At 36.1% G+C, this 14,407-nt stretch overlaps 1 protein-coding gene across 1 annotated transcript in view; it reads left to right on the top strand.

The window, feature by feature from the left end:
- Positions 1-5,283: 5,283 nt before the first annotated feature.
- Positions 5,284-14,407, top strand: part of FAT1 (FAT atypical cadherin 1) — a gene marked incomplete at its 5' end in the record, with an annotated part of 33,756 nt that continues 24,632 nt past the window's right edge. Inside the window, 4 exons of the mRNA XM_010014978.1 lie at positions 5,284-5,598; positions 5,818-6,028; positions 8,543-12,610; positions 13,237-13,433. Coding sequence (XP_010013280.1) covers positions 5,284-5,598; positions 5,818-6,028; positions 8,543-12,610; positions 13,237-13,433 — 4,791 coding nt within the window. The remainder of the gene's footprint in view (positions 5,599-5,817; positions 6,029-8,542; positions 12,611-13,236; positions 13,434-14,407) is intronic.

Below are 14,407 nucleotides of genomic sequence, written 5' to 3'. Positions count from 1 at the left end.
TGCTGTAGCTGAACCCAGGACATAGTCTCAAAATTATCATCTCTGATTGCTTTTTGTATATTTTTCTTTTGTGTCTTTCCTCTCTTAGCTGGAGTTGGCAGGAGTAGAGTTTGTGGTTTCTGTTATGGGCAAGCACAAAGACTTCCTTTGCATTGTCTTCCTTTTTCCCCTGCTTATGGCATAAGCACAAGTAATGCCGTTTTGAGTCTCACATTAGTGTGGTATATAGATCAAGGAGCATGGATTAGTTCAAACTCTGCAGTTGTTAACGCATGAAGAGACTCTTGATTTTAACTGATTCTCTTATCTCCCCTGTAACTCTTGGCCCACCCAAATGGACTACTCTGTAAGGACTCAGGACTATTGTTGAGAAGATGAGGCTTAATTTCAGGGAATTTAAAAATGTTGCTATGAAATCCAAGCTGAAGGTATGATTTATGGCTGCCAGTGTGTAAATTCCATTACTCGCTGCTGAAATAATGATGATTAAAGTCTAAGTGTTGATGTGGTGTTGGATTCTTCTGAGAGCTAATAAATAGTTAAAATGGAGTGACAGGCAAAATAAATTCTGCATACTGAGTGCATAGATTAGGAACAACAATATGCCGTACACAGCTTTTAGCTTGCAAAGTAATTGCTGTAAACATTGGAAACAGAGTAAACAATTTAACAGACCTTGATTAACAGCAGTTTAAATAATTTTACATTTAATTTGAAAAAGGAAATTACATTTTCAAGACATTGGGGAGGGGGAGAAGAAAATCTTATTATTTAAAAACAGTGTATCGAATCTGACTTTAAATTAGAAGGCATTTGCTGGCCTCAGGCCATTAACATCTGTAGAGCATTTGACTCTTTCAGGACTTCAGTTAAATAGCTTTTTTGAAAAATACAGCAGTAGTAGGCGTGGAGATTTTTGCATGTATCTAAATGCCAAATGCATGATGCAAAACAAGGACAAACAAATTCCAGGCCTACAGTAGTGGTGTTTGACAGATGATGTTAGAGATTCCTAGTGTCATACTAGGAAGGAATATCATTAAAAATATGAATCAATGTACTTATGTTTTTGTTTTATAATCTTTCTGCCTGAAATAGAAAAGGCTATTGACAGGCTGTAAGTAGCAACATGTGAACTATTGAGTTGCGGTTTTGGGGAAAACAAAAAATAAAAGTCCTGTTTCTAGCTGTAGCCACTTGCAGTCATTGCTAAGTCTATCAATTTTTTTTTCCCTGAAGTAATACTTAATATGGTTTAAAGGTAACTGTAGGATTTTACCTTTTGCTGTGCTATTTCAGAATATTTAATCTTGCTTTATGCAAAATGTATATGGATATTATGCTTTGGGAATGAAGAATTGAATATTCTTCATTGATTAAATGTTCATTTTTGCTTGCCATCACAACCCTCTCCACAGAGTCATTTTAGAACTGGAATGCAGTTATATTATCTCTGGATAATACAACTTTTTTGTTTATATAAATGATTATAAACACATCAATGTAACTATAATGTAATTATGAATGGAAAGAGGAGGAGATTTTAAACTCCACATAGCATCAGCAAATGAAAAATCAGATTAAAACAATCCAAAGGAACATCATATCCAAATATTACAAACTGAGTATGCTTTGTCAAAGCACATCTCTCCTCTATAAGCTGCTAGTAATTAATGCTTTCCTATGGAAATTTAGGTTTTACCTATCAATTAATTAATAGATCTCAAGTCCTTCCCCTAAATAATCCTGGGCTGCTTTGTTCTCTGTCTGTGTAGCCAGACTGTATTACTCTTCATGAGATCTGTGAATAGAGAGTGGTAGTGCAACACAGCCCTTGTATAGCTTTGCAAAATGAGTCAAGTTTCTTCAGTTCCAGACCATTTTTGTTTTTGAGATCACATTATGTTCTGGTAACGTCAAACTTTTCTGTAGTGTGCCTCTTTAATACGCAACTTCTTTCTTAGGAGATAATTTTAGTATATTTCATTTAAATTTAATCTCATGATTTCATTTAGAAATGCTCAATAGCTGGTTTTATTGTATTATACATGTTACTTTAGAATAGCACAAGCTCTTCATGTATTTTGTTCTCAGGCATGCAAACCCGTATTCTTCTGTGTCAGTCTTTAAAACTGTACTTAATATTATTACTTCAGGTGCCTTTCATTTAGTTTGAAGGCCTTAACAATTTGCATGAAAATTTGATCCTCTTATATTTAAAAGGAAATTGCACATCTAACACTTGTCACTTTATATTGGTAACAGTCCATGTTGAAAGAAGAGCTTCTTTAGTGCACTTATTTAATAGTTTAGATTGGAAGGAGCCTCTGGAGTTCATCTAGTTAAAATTCCTGCTCAAAGTAGTACAGGCTGCAAAGTTGGATCAAGTTGTTCAGGGACTTGTCAGGTTCAATGTAGATGGGATGACAGGGCGTGGCAGCTTTTCCTTGGACATGCTTTTACGTTAGTGTTTAAAGACCCTCCTTTAAAAATACTCTTCTTTGGCTTTCTGTATTTTCCTGTATTGGAGCTCAGGAGTGTCACCTCTTGTCCTTTCAGTCTGGCTTTCTTTCCAGCAGCACTCTCTTTACACAGTGGATGGACAGCTTTTAGATCCCCATTGATTTTAGTAGCCCTTCACTGGGTTTAAGTTTGTCAGGATCTCTTTTGGACTGCAGTGCCCAAAACTGTAGTGGATCTACAGTCCTACCAGTGAGTGTCAAATAGAGGGGAATAATTCCTTTCCCTCTACCTGCTGCTCCCCTTATTAAAACAGCCCAGCATGCAGTTAGCCAAATTATCATAAGGGTGCCCATCAATTCACATAATGCTTATCCACCACAGTCTGCGGAGGGGTGTAAAGAAACATCATCAGAGGGGAAATAGGTATGAACTTAAACAGCAGGTTTATTTAAATCTAAAAGATTTGACACTTTCTCTTTTCAGTTACTGCTATTCTGAGTCTGAAATTAATAATCTTTTGAGGGTGTGGGAATTGATTTAAAAAATTGTCAATTTGTTCATTTTGAAAACACAGTATGCGGTAATGAAGTGTTGTAATTGTATACAGTCTTTCAACCTTTTTATTTATACCAAAAATATTTCTATAGTTTTATTTGCATTGAGGGTCAGGGTTTTCAGGCCCCCACCCCTTTTTTTTTTTGTTTTAATTTGTTGGCCATCTTCATTTGGTTTCATTTTTCATTTTCAAGAGCAGCAGTGTTCAGTGAGCAGGTGTTTTTACTAAATGCTTAGTGACTGACTGCATTGGACCCTTCCATATTTCTTCTGAGATGCGTTAAAATGTATTTCATTTATACAGGATTTAAAAAGGAATGGACAACTGTGTTTATGATGAAAGAATCACATATTTAAGGTCATGTTCTTTTTATTCTTGCTGTTCATTTTCCACTTGATTTTATTAGTGAATGTATTTAAAAACGTGACCTAGTGTGTGTCCTGGGTCACCTACTATTGATTTTTCTTTCCACTTAAAATCAATATTTATTCCAACTCTTTGTTTCCTTTCTTTAATCAGTTTCCAATTCATGACAAAACCAAACTCCGTAGTTTCCATAGCAACATCTTGGAAGGATTTTATATATGTGCCAAATGATTAGTTCATTTGCTATTTCCTCCTTTTTCTGAGAAATCTAATAAATTGTGATAGGCAGCATTTTCCTCTGCAGTTTGTATTTGTCCTGTCAGACTGTTTCAAACATTGGAAACCTACCGATGTTTAGGAATATTTCCCTAAATGTACTATGTATTGTATTATGCCTCAGTGACTTGCAATGCCTAGGACTACATCTACATGTAAAGGTGTGCGTGTGTGTGGCTGCAGACACCAGTGTGTGCACATATACACGTGTGTCCCCCTCTTCACCCTGACTGGCAGTCTGGAGGTAGAGCTCAGTATTAGTAACAATGTGTGTTACATGAGGAAGATTATCATGTGGTTCTTTTAATATTATTCAAGTAAAATTCTCACTGTAAACAGTCTTTCGGGTGACAGTTGTTTCAGGTGCCAGAGTGGGCAATATCCCACTTATTGAGAAGACTCAGTGTGACTCCTCTTGAACATTTGGTTTTCCTTGATACAAGTTTTAACATAAGATTCTAGTTTTGCAAGGTTGAAGTTGAGAAAGTTTTCTGTAGCAAAATGCATGGCATTTCTTTATTATTTACCACCATCAGCATTAGTCTCATCTGATTTCTACGGCATTATATTTTATCTCTAGACTCTACCAGGTATCAGTGGGAAACAGTAAGTATCTCCGAAGAGCAATCTAACCCACTTTTGTTATTATAAGTACTTTTAAACATCCGTTGATGGCAATTACTTTATACAAAGCAGCTAACGTTTGGGTGGGTAAAAGCATGGCTGTATGTGCAGCACATAAAGAACTTGAATTTAGGCAGGTGTTCTGGGAGCTTTGCTGCCCACCTGCCTGCTCCTCTGCATTACTGTTACTTGTCTGACATTATCACTGTTGATGGAATAGGATGGTGGCTGAGCGTCTTACCCTTTCTATACAAGAGTTCAATACTGCGAAGGGCAAGTGGTGTGCAGGGATCTTGTGTGGTTCCAGTGAACATTATGATTCAGACAAAAAGAGCATTGCCTGCATAGCGCTTAGGTGAACCCAGCTGAATTTCTGTGGGAGAGCACAATTTGAAGCATCAAAGTTAGTTCTAACTGTAACTTCAGAGAAATTGTGTTTGTGACCAGTTACCTATGCTGAGATTGTGCTAAAGTGTTGAAGAAGAGTGAACAATACCCGTGGCTCTTTGAAATAATATACTTTTCTGGGAATTCCACAATTTTGTATTCTTGCCTAGGCTTGGAAATATAAGAATCTGAAAGAAGATTGCTTCCACATGAGAGCAAGGGGGGGAGTACAGTGCATCCACTGCCTTGGAAAACATTGCTTAAAATTCCAAATTTGCACAAATAAAAAGGATTTTTACCCACCCTGGAACCCATACTTAAAACTGTATTTTTTTTTTATTAAATTCCAAAATTACTAATGAATTCTTCTTCATCATGCTTTAGACAAAAATAATTCCCTTCAAGAAATCTTACCTAAGGCATTTTTGATCATATAGATTTCTGGTTTGACTTTGGGAAAGGTGAGGCAGATACAGGTTTAGTGAGACTCTTCTCTATACCTCTTAGATCTTATCCCCTCCCTGAAAGAAAAATTGCCTTGAGGTGGAATTATTTCAGTGTTATGGTCTGATTTTTAATAAAATGTCCTCTTTTCATCTCTGTTTCCCAAGTATCATCAATGCTTTCCCCTTTCCATTGTATCATTTCAGGTGTATATCAAAGTTATAGACACAAATAATCACAGGCCACAGTTTTCTGCTTCAAAATATGAAGTTGTTATACCCGAAGACACCATGCCAGAGACAGAAATTCTGCAAGTCAGTGCCACAGACAGAGATGAGAAGAATAAACTGATTTATACTATGCAGGGCAGCACTGATCCCATCAGTCTTAAAAAATTTCGTCTGGACCCTGGAACTGGCTCTCTTTATACTTCAGAAAAACTGGATCATGAGACCATGAACCAGCATATTCTTACAGTAATGGTAAATAAATACAAATTATCTTCTGTAGCCAGTAACAAACAGATCTTTTTTAATGTCTTTTTAATTTGTCCCCTTAATTAAAGCATTTATTTGTGTGTTTAATTTGTGTGCAGTCTTTGTCTCTGTGATTGGTGCGGATTAAACCTTGAATTATTACTAATATCTGATGAACTACTAAAGTAACAGTGCTAATTACTAGTAATATGCTAACTGTTTCAGGTTCGAGATCAAGATGTCCCTGTAAAGCGCAACTATGCTAGAATCATCATTAATGTTAGTGACACAAATGATCACGCCCCATGGTTCACCAGCTCTTCCTATGAAGGACGGGTGTACGAGTCAGCAGCTGTTGGATCAGCAGTACTCCAGGTTACAGCATTAGATAAGGACAAAGGAAAAAATGCAGAAATTGTGTACTCTATTGAATCAGGTATATTGACTTTCTTATATCTTCAGTTTATTTTGAAATAATGCTTGCTGATACTTTGTTTCAACTGTAGGCATGTTAAAAACAGCTATAAAAAAAGAGGGCAGTACAGGTGTACATGTTGTATTCCATGAGAGGTATTTAAGAGACAGCCGCAGAGCATTTAAAAGAAAACTACAATGACAGATACTCATCTCCCTCCCTTAGCTATTTGTATTATCTTTTGGATACATTTAGAACATTTTATTAGTAGTAGAAGAAGCAGCTACCTTTAAACCCTTAGGAGGGGTGTGTTCTTTAGAAATTACAGAAGCATTAAAATCAGATCTCAAAAGCATTCTTTTTTGGTAATGTAAGCGATGTTTTGTGGCATAGGCAAAGCAGGGATTTCATGAAAAGAGTAAGAGCCTGAGACGAGTGCTTTCATGTTTAGCACAATGCAAAAGGAATTCAAAAGTAACTTACAAATATCCATACATTTGACCACTAAGTAGTTCCAGATTTAAAGTTAAACTCTCAGAGAGGTGTAGCAAGGAAGGGGGTTGCTTTGCATTGCTCCCTCTACCTGATTTTAGATAGTGGGACTGCTATTCTAGCTCAGAATTTGTAAGAAATTATTTAATAGCTGATCAATTTGGCATTAAGGCTCCTTTCAGCTTAGAGAAGAGCATTAGGTGCTGCTATTTATTTTTGATGTCAGAGTATCTTTCTGAACTTGCCTATAACAATGCAATTCAAATGATGGCAATTTTGATATGAAAACAGGATGACATTGACTGAGTTCATTTACCAGATGGAAGTGGATTTTGGTTCAGTCCATTAAATCTAGATACAAGCCTGACATTACAATGTCCTGAACTATATAGGCATTATGACTGGAAAGAAAAACATTACTTAAATTGCATTAGCTATATGCAGTACTGTTTTCAAGGTAGAAAGTAATCTAAAATAAAAATCCCAGTAACAAGCATAAGAAACATTATTTTAAAGAGAACAGTAGGTTAAAAGTTACTCAGTTAATGTTGCATGCAAAGTGATATGTGCAAATGTTTGGGAGTTTTTTTATTTTTATATTTTTATTTATCTGTTGCTTTGTAAAGCATAGGAATTGTTTATTGTAAATATTTTTTCCCCTCAAAGTGTTGTTTTGATACGAAAACATACTTTACACTGTATTAAAATGAAGCTGTGATTATGATATTCTGAAGAGGAAAAATGTGTCTCATAAGTTACTTAAAATACATGTTTGTTTTCTGTTATTTGTAGGAACATGACTTTTTTACTAAGCATGTCACTAATGTCCTTGAAGCTTTTCTTTTGCCCTTCCCATTCCAGTAGTGCTTGTTTTATAAATGCCAAAGCTAGAAAAAAAAGTGTGTTCTTGCTGTCTAGAGTGAAGTTTCACCCTGTTTGCTTCCTTTCACCTAATTTTTTGTGTGACTAAATATAAGATGTATGAGGTTTGTTTTACAGGACTGTGATCTACTGAGTGGTTAAAGCATTATAATCATGTCCTAAGCATATGGAAGGAACATTCCTTAAATGTTTGTAATGGCTGCTTAGATTTGTAATGGGATATTCTAAGAATGCCACTGTGTTTAGAGGCTCCACTAAAAAAAAAACCCAAACCCAAACAAAAAACCACAGCCCCCCACCCCTTCTTGCCTACTCAGAAATTGTTAATGAATTTTTTCCGTGCTGAGAACATGGCTTTAGTAATGTGATTTTTTAAGGAAGTAAAATGTAAATCTTACCATAATTAGTGCATGAGCTGAATATTGTATGCAGTGTAGTTCAGCCGTATATTTGAAAATGCAAAGAAAACACGTGTTTATCAAATGGCAGGTGGTAATCCTCAGCAGGTACTTTTTTTGGTTTTTTTCCTAATACTATCACAGGGAGTAACTTCCCTGTGTGTTAATAGGAAGCTAGGAGAAAGGTAACTATTGGTCCAATTCAGGAAGTTTAATTTTGCAGCAGTGATTTAAGCAATATTTGCATAACCAATTAAGGTTGGCAAGTATGAATTCATTAAAACACTTTTTTTCAAAGCAGTCTACTTATTTTAGATCATAAAATGTAACTTGTATTGCACTAATGTTAATTTCTGAATATAATTCTCTTTCAGCTTCAGTAGATATTTAATTTGGCTTAAATATGAACTCAATGACAAAGATAATTTGAAGAAAATACAGAATTTATAATGTTGAAACTTGCAAAATACTTGTTATCTTTTTAATTTTTTTAAATGGAAAATTAAACAATTTTTTTTTTAATTTATTTTCAAGGCTTGGATAGCTTTGCTGACTATTTTATGTAGTGTTTCCACAAGTAAACTTGGAATTAGTGCTAACTCTCAATTACAGAAAACTTTCCAGAGAGGCTAACAAATGTTTGTTAAACAGAACTAAGAAACTTTAATATTCAGTGTGTTCTCTTTTTTAGTATTTAGCTAAATAAGCAATCATCCTTGAAGTTCTGTATACCTCTTTCTAATTACTTTCTTTTTCTTTACAGGGAATATTGGAAATTCCTTCTCTTTAGATCCCATTTTGGGTATGATTAAAACTGCAAAGGAATTAGATCGTAGTAACCAGGAAGAATACAACCTGATGGTAAAAGCTACGGACAAAGGAGATCCTCCAATGAGTGAAGTGACCTCTGTGCATATATTTGTCACTGTTTCTGATAATGCCTCACCAAAATTCACAGCCAAAGAATATTCTGCAGAAATCAGTGAAAGTGCCAGTGTTGGTAGTTTTGTTGGAATGGTTACAGCATACAGTCAGTCTTCTGTTGTCTATGAAATAAAAGATGGCAATATAGGTGATGCCTTTGCTATCAATCCAAACTCAGGTGTCATTGTTTCTCAGAAGGTACTTGATTTTGAAACTTTGCCTGTTTACACTCTAACTGTGCAAGGAACAAACATGGCTGGCTTGTCCACTAATACAACAGTTTTGGTACATCTTCGGGATGAGAATGACAATACACCAGTTTTTATGCAGGCTGAATATGCAGGACTCATCAGTGAATCAGCTTCAATTAACAGTGTGGTTCTGACTGACAAGAATATCCCATTAGTAATCCGAGCTACAGATGCTGATAAAGAATCTAATGCTTTGCTTGTTTATCAAATTGTTGAACCATCTGTCCACAAGTATTTTGCCATTGATTCTAGCACTGGTGCCATTTGGACAGTAATGAGTCTGGACTATGAGGAGACAAATATTTTCCACTTTTCAGTTCAAGTACATGATATGGGGATACCTCATTTATATGCTGAATATGCAGCTAATGTTACTATTTATGTAATTGACATCAATGACTGTCCTCCTGTGTTTTCAAGAGAACTGTACGAGACATCTATTTTGGTTCCAACCTATAAAGGTGTGGAAGTCATCAGCATAAATGCCACTGATGCTGATTCAGGCATTTTTTCACAATTAATTTATACCATTATTGAAGGCAACATTGGAGAAAAATTTTCAATAAACCCTAAGACTGGAGATATAACAGTGCAAAATACAACTCAGTTAAGAAGCAGGTATGAATTAACAGTGAGAGCATCTGATGGCAGATTTGCAAGCACTGCATCTGTAAAAGTTAATGTGAAAGAAAGCAAGGCAAGCCAGCTGAAGTTCACACAGAGTTCTTACTCTGCAACAGTGCAGGAGAATTCCACCGAGGCAAAAACAATAGCTGTTGTTACTGCTATAGGAAATCAAATAAATGAGCCTTTGTTTTACCATATTCTAAATCCAGACAGCAGATTTAAAATAAGCCCAACTTCTGGAGTCCTTTCAACAACAGGAATACCATTTGATCGTGAACAGCAAGAATCTTTTGATGTGGTCGTAGAAGTGACAGAGGAATATAGACCATCAGTTGTTGCACACATTGTAGTTAAAGTCACAGTGGAAGATGTAAATGATAATGCTCCATTTTTTGTCAGTCTTCCGTATTATGCTGTTGTTAAAGTAGACTCTGAAGTAGGCCATGTTATTCAGCATGTCACTGCAGTAGATAAAGATACAGGCAGAAATGGGGAGGTGCATTATTATCTCAAAGAACATCATGAACATTTCCAAATTGATCCCACTGGTGAAATCTCCCTGAAGAAAAAGTTTGAACCAGATACATTGAACAAGGAGTATCTGGTCACAGTAGTGGCAAAAGATGGAGGAGACCCTGCGTTTTCTGCTGAAGTTACAGTCCCAATTACAGTTATGAGTAAAGCTATGCCAGTTTTCGAAAAGCCTTTCTACAGTGCAGAGATACCAGAAAACATTCAGCTCCACAGTCCTGTGGTACATGTACAAGCAAACAGCCCAGAAGGACTTAAGGTGTTTTACAGCATTACAGGTGGAGATCCTTTCAATCAGTTCACTATAAACTTCAACACTGGAGTTATAAATGTCATTGCCCTTCTTGACTTCGAGTCTCATCCAGCCTACAAACTGAGTATTCGAGCAACAGACTCCCTAACAGGGGCACACGCTGATGTGTTTGTAGACATAATAGTGGAAGACATCAATGATAATCCTCCTGTGTTTACAGAGCAGGCTTACACTGCAACCCTTTCTGAGGCCTCTGTCATTGGAACATCTGTTGTACAAGTGAGTGCCACAGATGCTGATTCTGGAACAAACAGGGGGATTTCCTATCACTTGGTTGAGGATAATGGTGAAAGTCATGACTACTTCTATATAGATAGCAGCACCGGACTCATTCTTACAGCAAGAACCTTGGACTATGAACAAATTAAACAACACAAGTTACTAATAAGGGCCATAGATGGTGGCATGCTGCCCTTGAGCAGTGATACCATTGTAACTGTTGATGTAACCGATCTCAATGATAACCCCCCTGTTTTTAACCAATTGCTTTATGAAGCTAAAATTAGTGAACTGGCTCCCCGAGGGCATTTTGTGACATGTGTGCAAGCATCAGATGCAGATAGTTCAGATGCTGACAAGCTGGAGTACTCTCTTCTGACAGGCAATGACCAGAAGAATTTTGTAATTAATAGTAAAACTGGTATTATCACCATATCAAACCTACGCAGACAGATGCTAAAGTCACATTATAATCTTAATGTGTCTGTTTCTGATGGGGTCTTCAGAAGCTCAGCCCAAGTCTATGTAACTGTAACCAGTGCCAATATGCACAGTCCTGTTTTCAGCCAGAATGAGTATGAGGTTGAACTAGCTGAAAATGCTCCGCTGCATACTTCAGTGACTGAAGTTAAAGCAACTGATGAAGATTCTGGTACATATGGCCACATCACTTACCACATTGTGAATGACTTTGCCAAAGACAGATTTTATACAAATGAGAGAGGGCAGATATTTACCTCCAAAAAGCTTGACCGTGAAACACAAGCAGAAAAAGTAATTGCCATTAGTTTAATGGCCAAAGATTCAGGAGGAAAAGTTGCTTTCTGTACTATTAATGTAATACTTACAGATGTCAATGATAACACTCCTCAATTCAGAGCAACAGAGTATGAAGTAAATATTGGATCTGATGTTCCACGTGGTACTTCTGTCATTAAAGTCTGGGCATCCGATGCTGATGAGGGTACAAATGCAGACATCACATATGCTATTGAAGCAGAGTCTGAAAATGTTAAAGAGAATTTAGAAATTGACTCATTGTCTGGCATAATTACTACAAAAGAAAGCTTAATTGGTTTAGAAAATGAGTTTCTGACCTTCTTTGTTAGAGCAGTTGATGGTGGATCCCCCAAAAAAGAATCAGTTGTTCCTGTCTATGCTAGAATACTCCCACCAGAAGTGCCTCTTCCAAAATTTTCAGAGCCGTTTTATTCTTACACAGTTTCTGAGGACATTCCAATTGGAACTGAGATAGATGTTATCAAAGCAGAGCATAATCAGACTTTAGTATATAGTCTGATTAAAGGGAACACTCCTGAAAGCAATAGAGATGCTTTTTTTGTGATTGACCGACAGACTGGAGAGTTGAAACTTGACAAAAATCTTGATCATGAAACAACTAAATGGTACCAGTTCTCAGTTCAAGCACAGTATGTAAATGAAGATTATAACATTGTTTCCTCAGTAGAGGTAAGCATTCAGGTAAAAGATGCAAATGATAACAGACCGATTTTGGAGTCCAATCCTTATGAAGCATTCATTGTAGAAAACATGCCAGCTGGAACAAAAGTCATCCAGGTTAAAGGAACAGACTTGGATTCAGGACTGAATGGGCAGGTTACTTACAGCTTGGATCCTTCTCAAGAACTAGACGTTGTAGAGTCTTTTGCTATAAACATGGAAACTGGCTGGATTACCACTCTAAAAGAACTTGATCATGAGAAACGAGACAAATACAAAGTCATAGTGGTTGCATCTGATCGGGGTGAAAAAGTTCAACTGTCTTCTATGGCTGTGGTTGAAGTTACTGTTACAGATGTGAATGACAATCCACCACGCTTTACTGCAGAGATATATAAAGGAACAGTCAGTGAGGATGACCCTCCTGATGGGGTAATTGCCATCTTGAGTACAACTGATGCTGATACAGAAGAAGCCAATAGACAAGTCTTCTATTACATTACAGGTAAATCTTTTTGAGTAATGTCAGAATAATCATTTGAGTGGTCCTGGCATGATGTGAGGTACAACTTAATCTTTCAAATTATTGAAAAGTATTTGAAACCATAGAGCTGCAAAGTAAAATGATCTGTGTCTTAATCCAAACATTAAAAACTTCAGGGGGGGAAAAGAGTTCTAAAAAAGAGATCTTTGGCTTTCCATTTCACGTGTGCCTTGCTTAAAATGCCTTCCCACATTTGTTGTTTACTTATATATCAAATTTTATTTTAGAAATAGACTTAAACTTAAATTAGTGATGAGTTAAAGAAATTTCACAAAATAATAGTTATTAATTTCTAATGGAGATTTTTATTAGTTTTGTTATTTAGCATATGTCTTGATACTATGTTTCTATAATGCTGCGTTACTTTCTACATTGATTTTTGTAGAACCTTTTGGCTACAGGTAAATTTCTTGTATGAGCATCTACTAACTATTTTTACTTGGAAAATGAAGCTATTTCCCTATAATGCCACAGGGAGTGTTGCTTATTTGCATTTACCTTTTTTTCCTCTGTAACTAAAACTTAATGTTGATCTACTAATAGTAGCAATTTCTCTCTTTAATAAAATGCTTCTTTTTGTATTTCAGGAGGTGATCCCTTGGGACAGTTTGCTATTGAAAATGTACAGAATGAATGGAAGGTCTATGTCAAAAAACCTTTGGACAGGGAAGAAAAGGATAGTTACCTTCTAAATATTACAGCTACCGATGGGACCTTTGCAACTAGAGCTGTGGTGGAGGTTAAAGTCCTTGATGCTAATGATAATAGCCCTGTTTGTGAAAAGGTAGGCACAGTCTTGTATCTTCGTGTCCAGCTGCTTCGATACATAAAATCTGAAATTCTTCTGAAATTGCTTTTCAGGAGACTGACAAATAGGTATTCCTTTTCTGTTGGTAACAGAAATTTGGACTATTAAAATTGAATACTGTCAAAGAAAAGTTACTTCATGGTCAGTTTTCTTAAATAAAAATGCAAATACAATTCATTGATGTATTTTTAACACTTAATGGGTATTTGAAGAGTATAAGGAGAGCTGTGGTACATTTCTCGTGTGTTAATGCATACTTTTCCAAAAGGAATTGTTTTAAGCTGCAGCCATAATAGTTTATATGCTCTATTTTCTGAAGGAAGCGAAGTCTCAAAGAAGGCTGAATACCATCTCTTAGTTGGGGTATTTGTGCATTTCGTGTGATAAAAGAGTTGAAAAGACTGGAATATTATTCTGCTGTTGCACTCAACAGCACCAAAAATCTGTAATCCATAAACATTTTCTTATTACAAAGCCATCTACCGTACCAGATTTGATAGTCTGCAAAAACAGACATGAAAAACAAAGAATGGGAAAAAAACCAAACCAAACCAAACAAAAAAAAAACCCCAACAAAACAAAAAAGAAAAACCCAGAAAGATGGGCTTGTGTAAGATGTTTAATTGCCTCATGAGAAAGCCCTGATTTTTCATAGTCAGCTTTTTGTTTTTTTACTTTAGCACATTTGGACTTTTCATAGCCATCTTGTTGAACACATATTTCATGTTAGCAGGTGGAAATCTTTTCTTGTTCTGGGAAGCATCAATTACACAGTGAACATTTGAGTCTTTCTGTTAGTTGATGTTTATGTTGGTTACTTCTATATAAACAACTGCAGTTATATAGACTAGTATGTCAGTAGTTTTAGACTTTTTCCTTTGTTAATGTTGGTGTTATAAGGCTCAGTCCTTCTTATCTAATGCAATTCCTTGACATGGATGAGCTGTAAG

This window comes from Nestor notabilis, unplaced genomic scaffold (assembly GCF_000696875.1).
Source record: "Nestor notabilis isolate BGI_N333 unplaced genomic scaffold, ASM69687v1 scaffold34485, whole genome shotgun sequence".
Lineage (NCBI taxonomy): Eukaryota > Metazoa > Chordata > Aves > Psittaciformes > Psittacidae > Nestor > Nestor notabilis.
The sequence above is the reverse complement of the archived record's forward strand: the minus strand, read 5'-3'. Positions and strand labels throughout refer to the sequence as shown.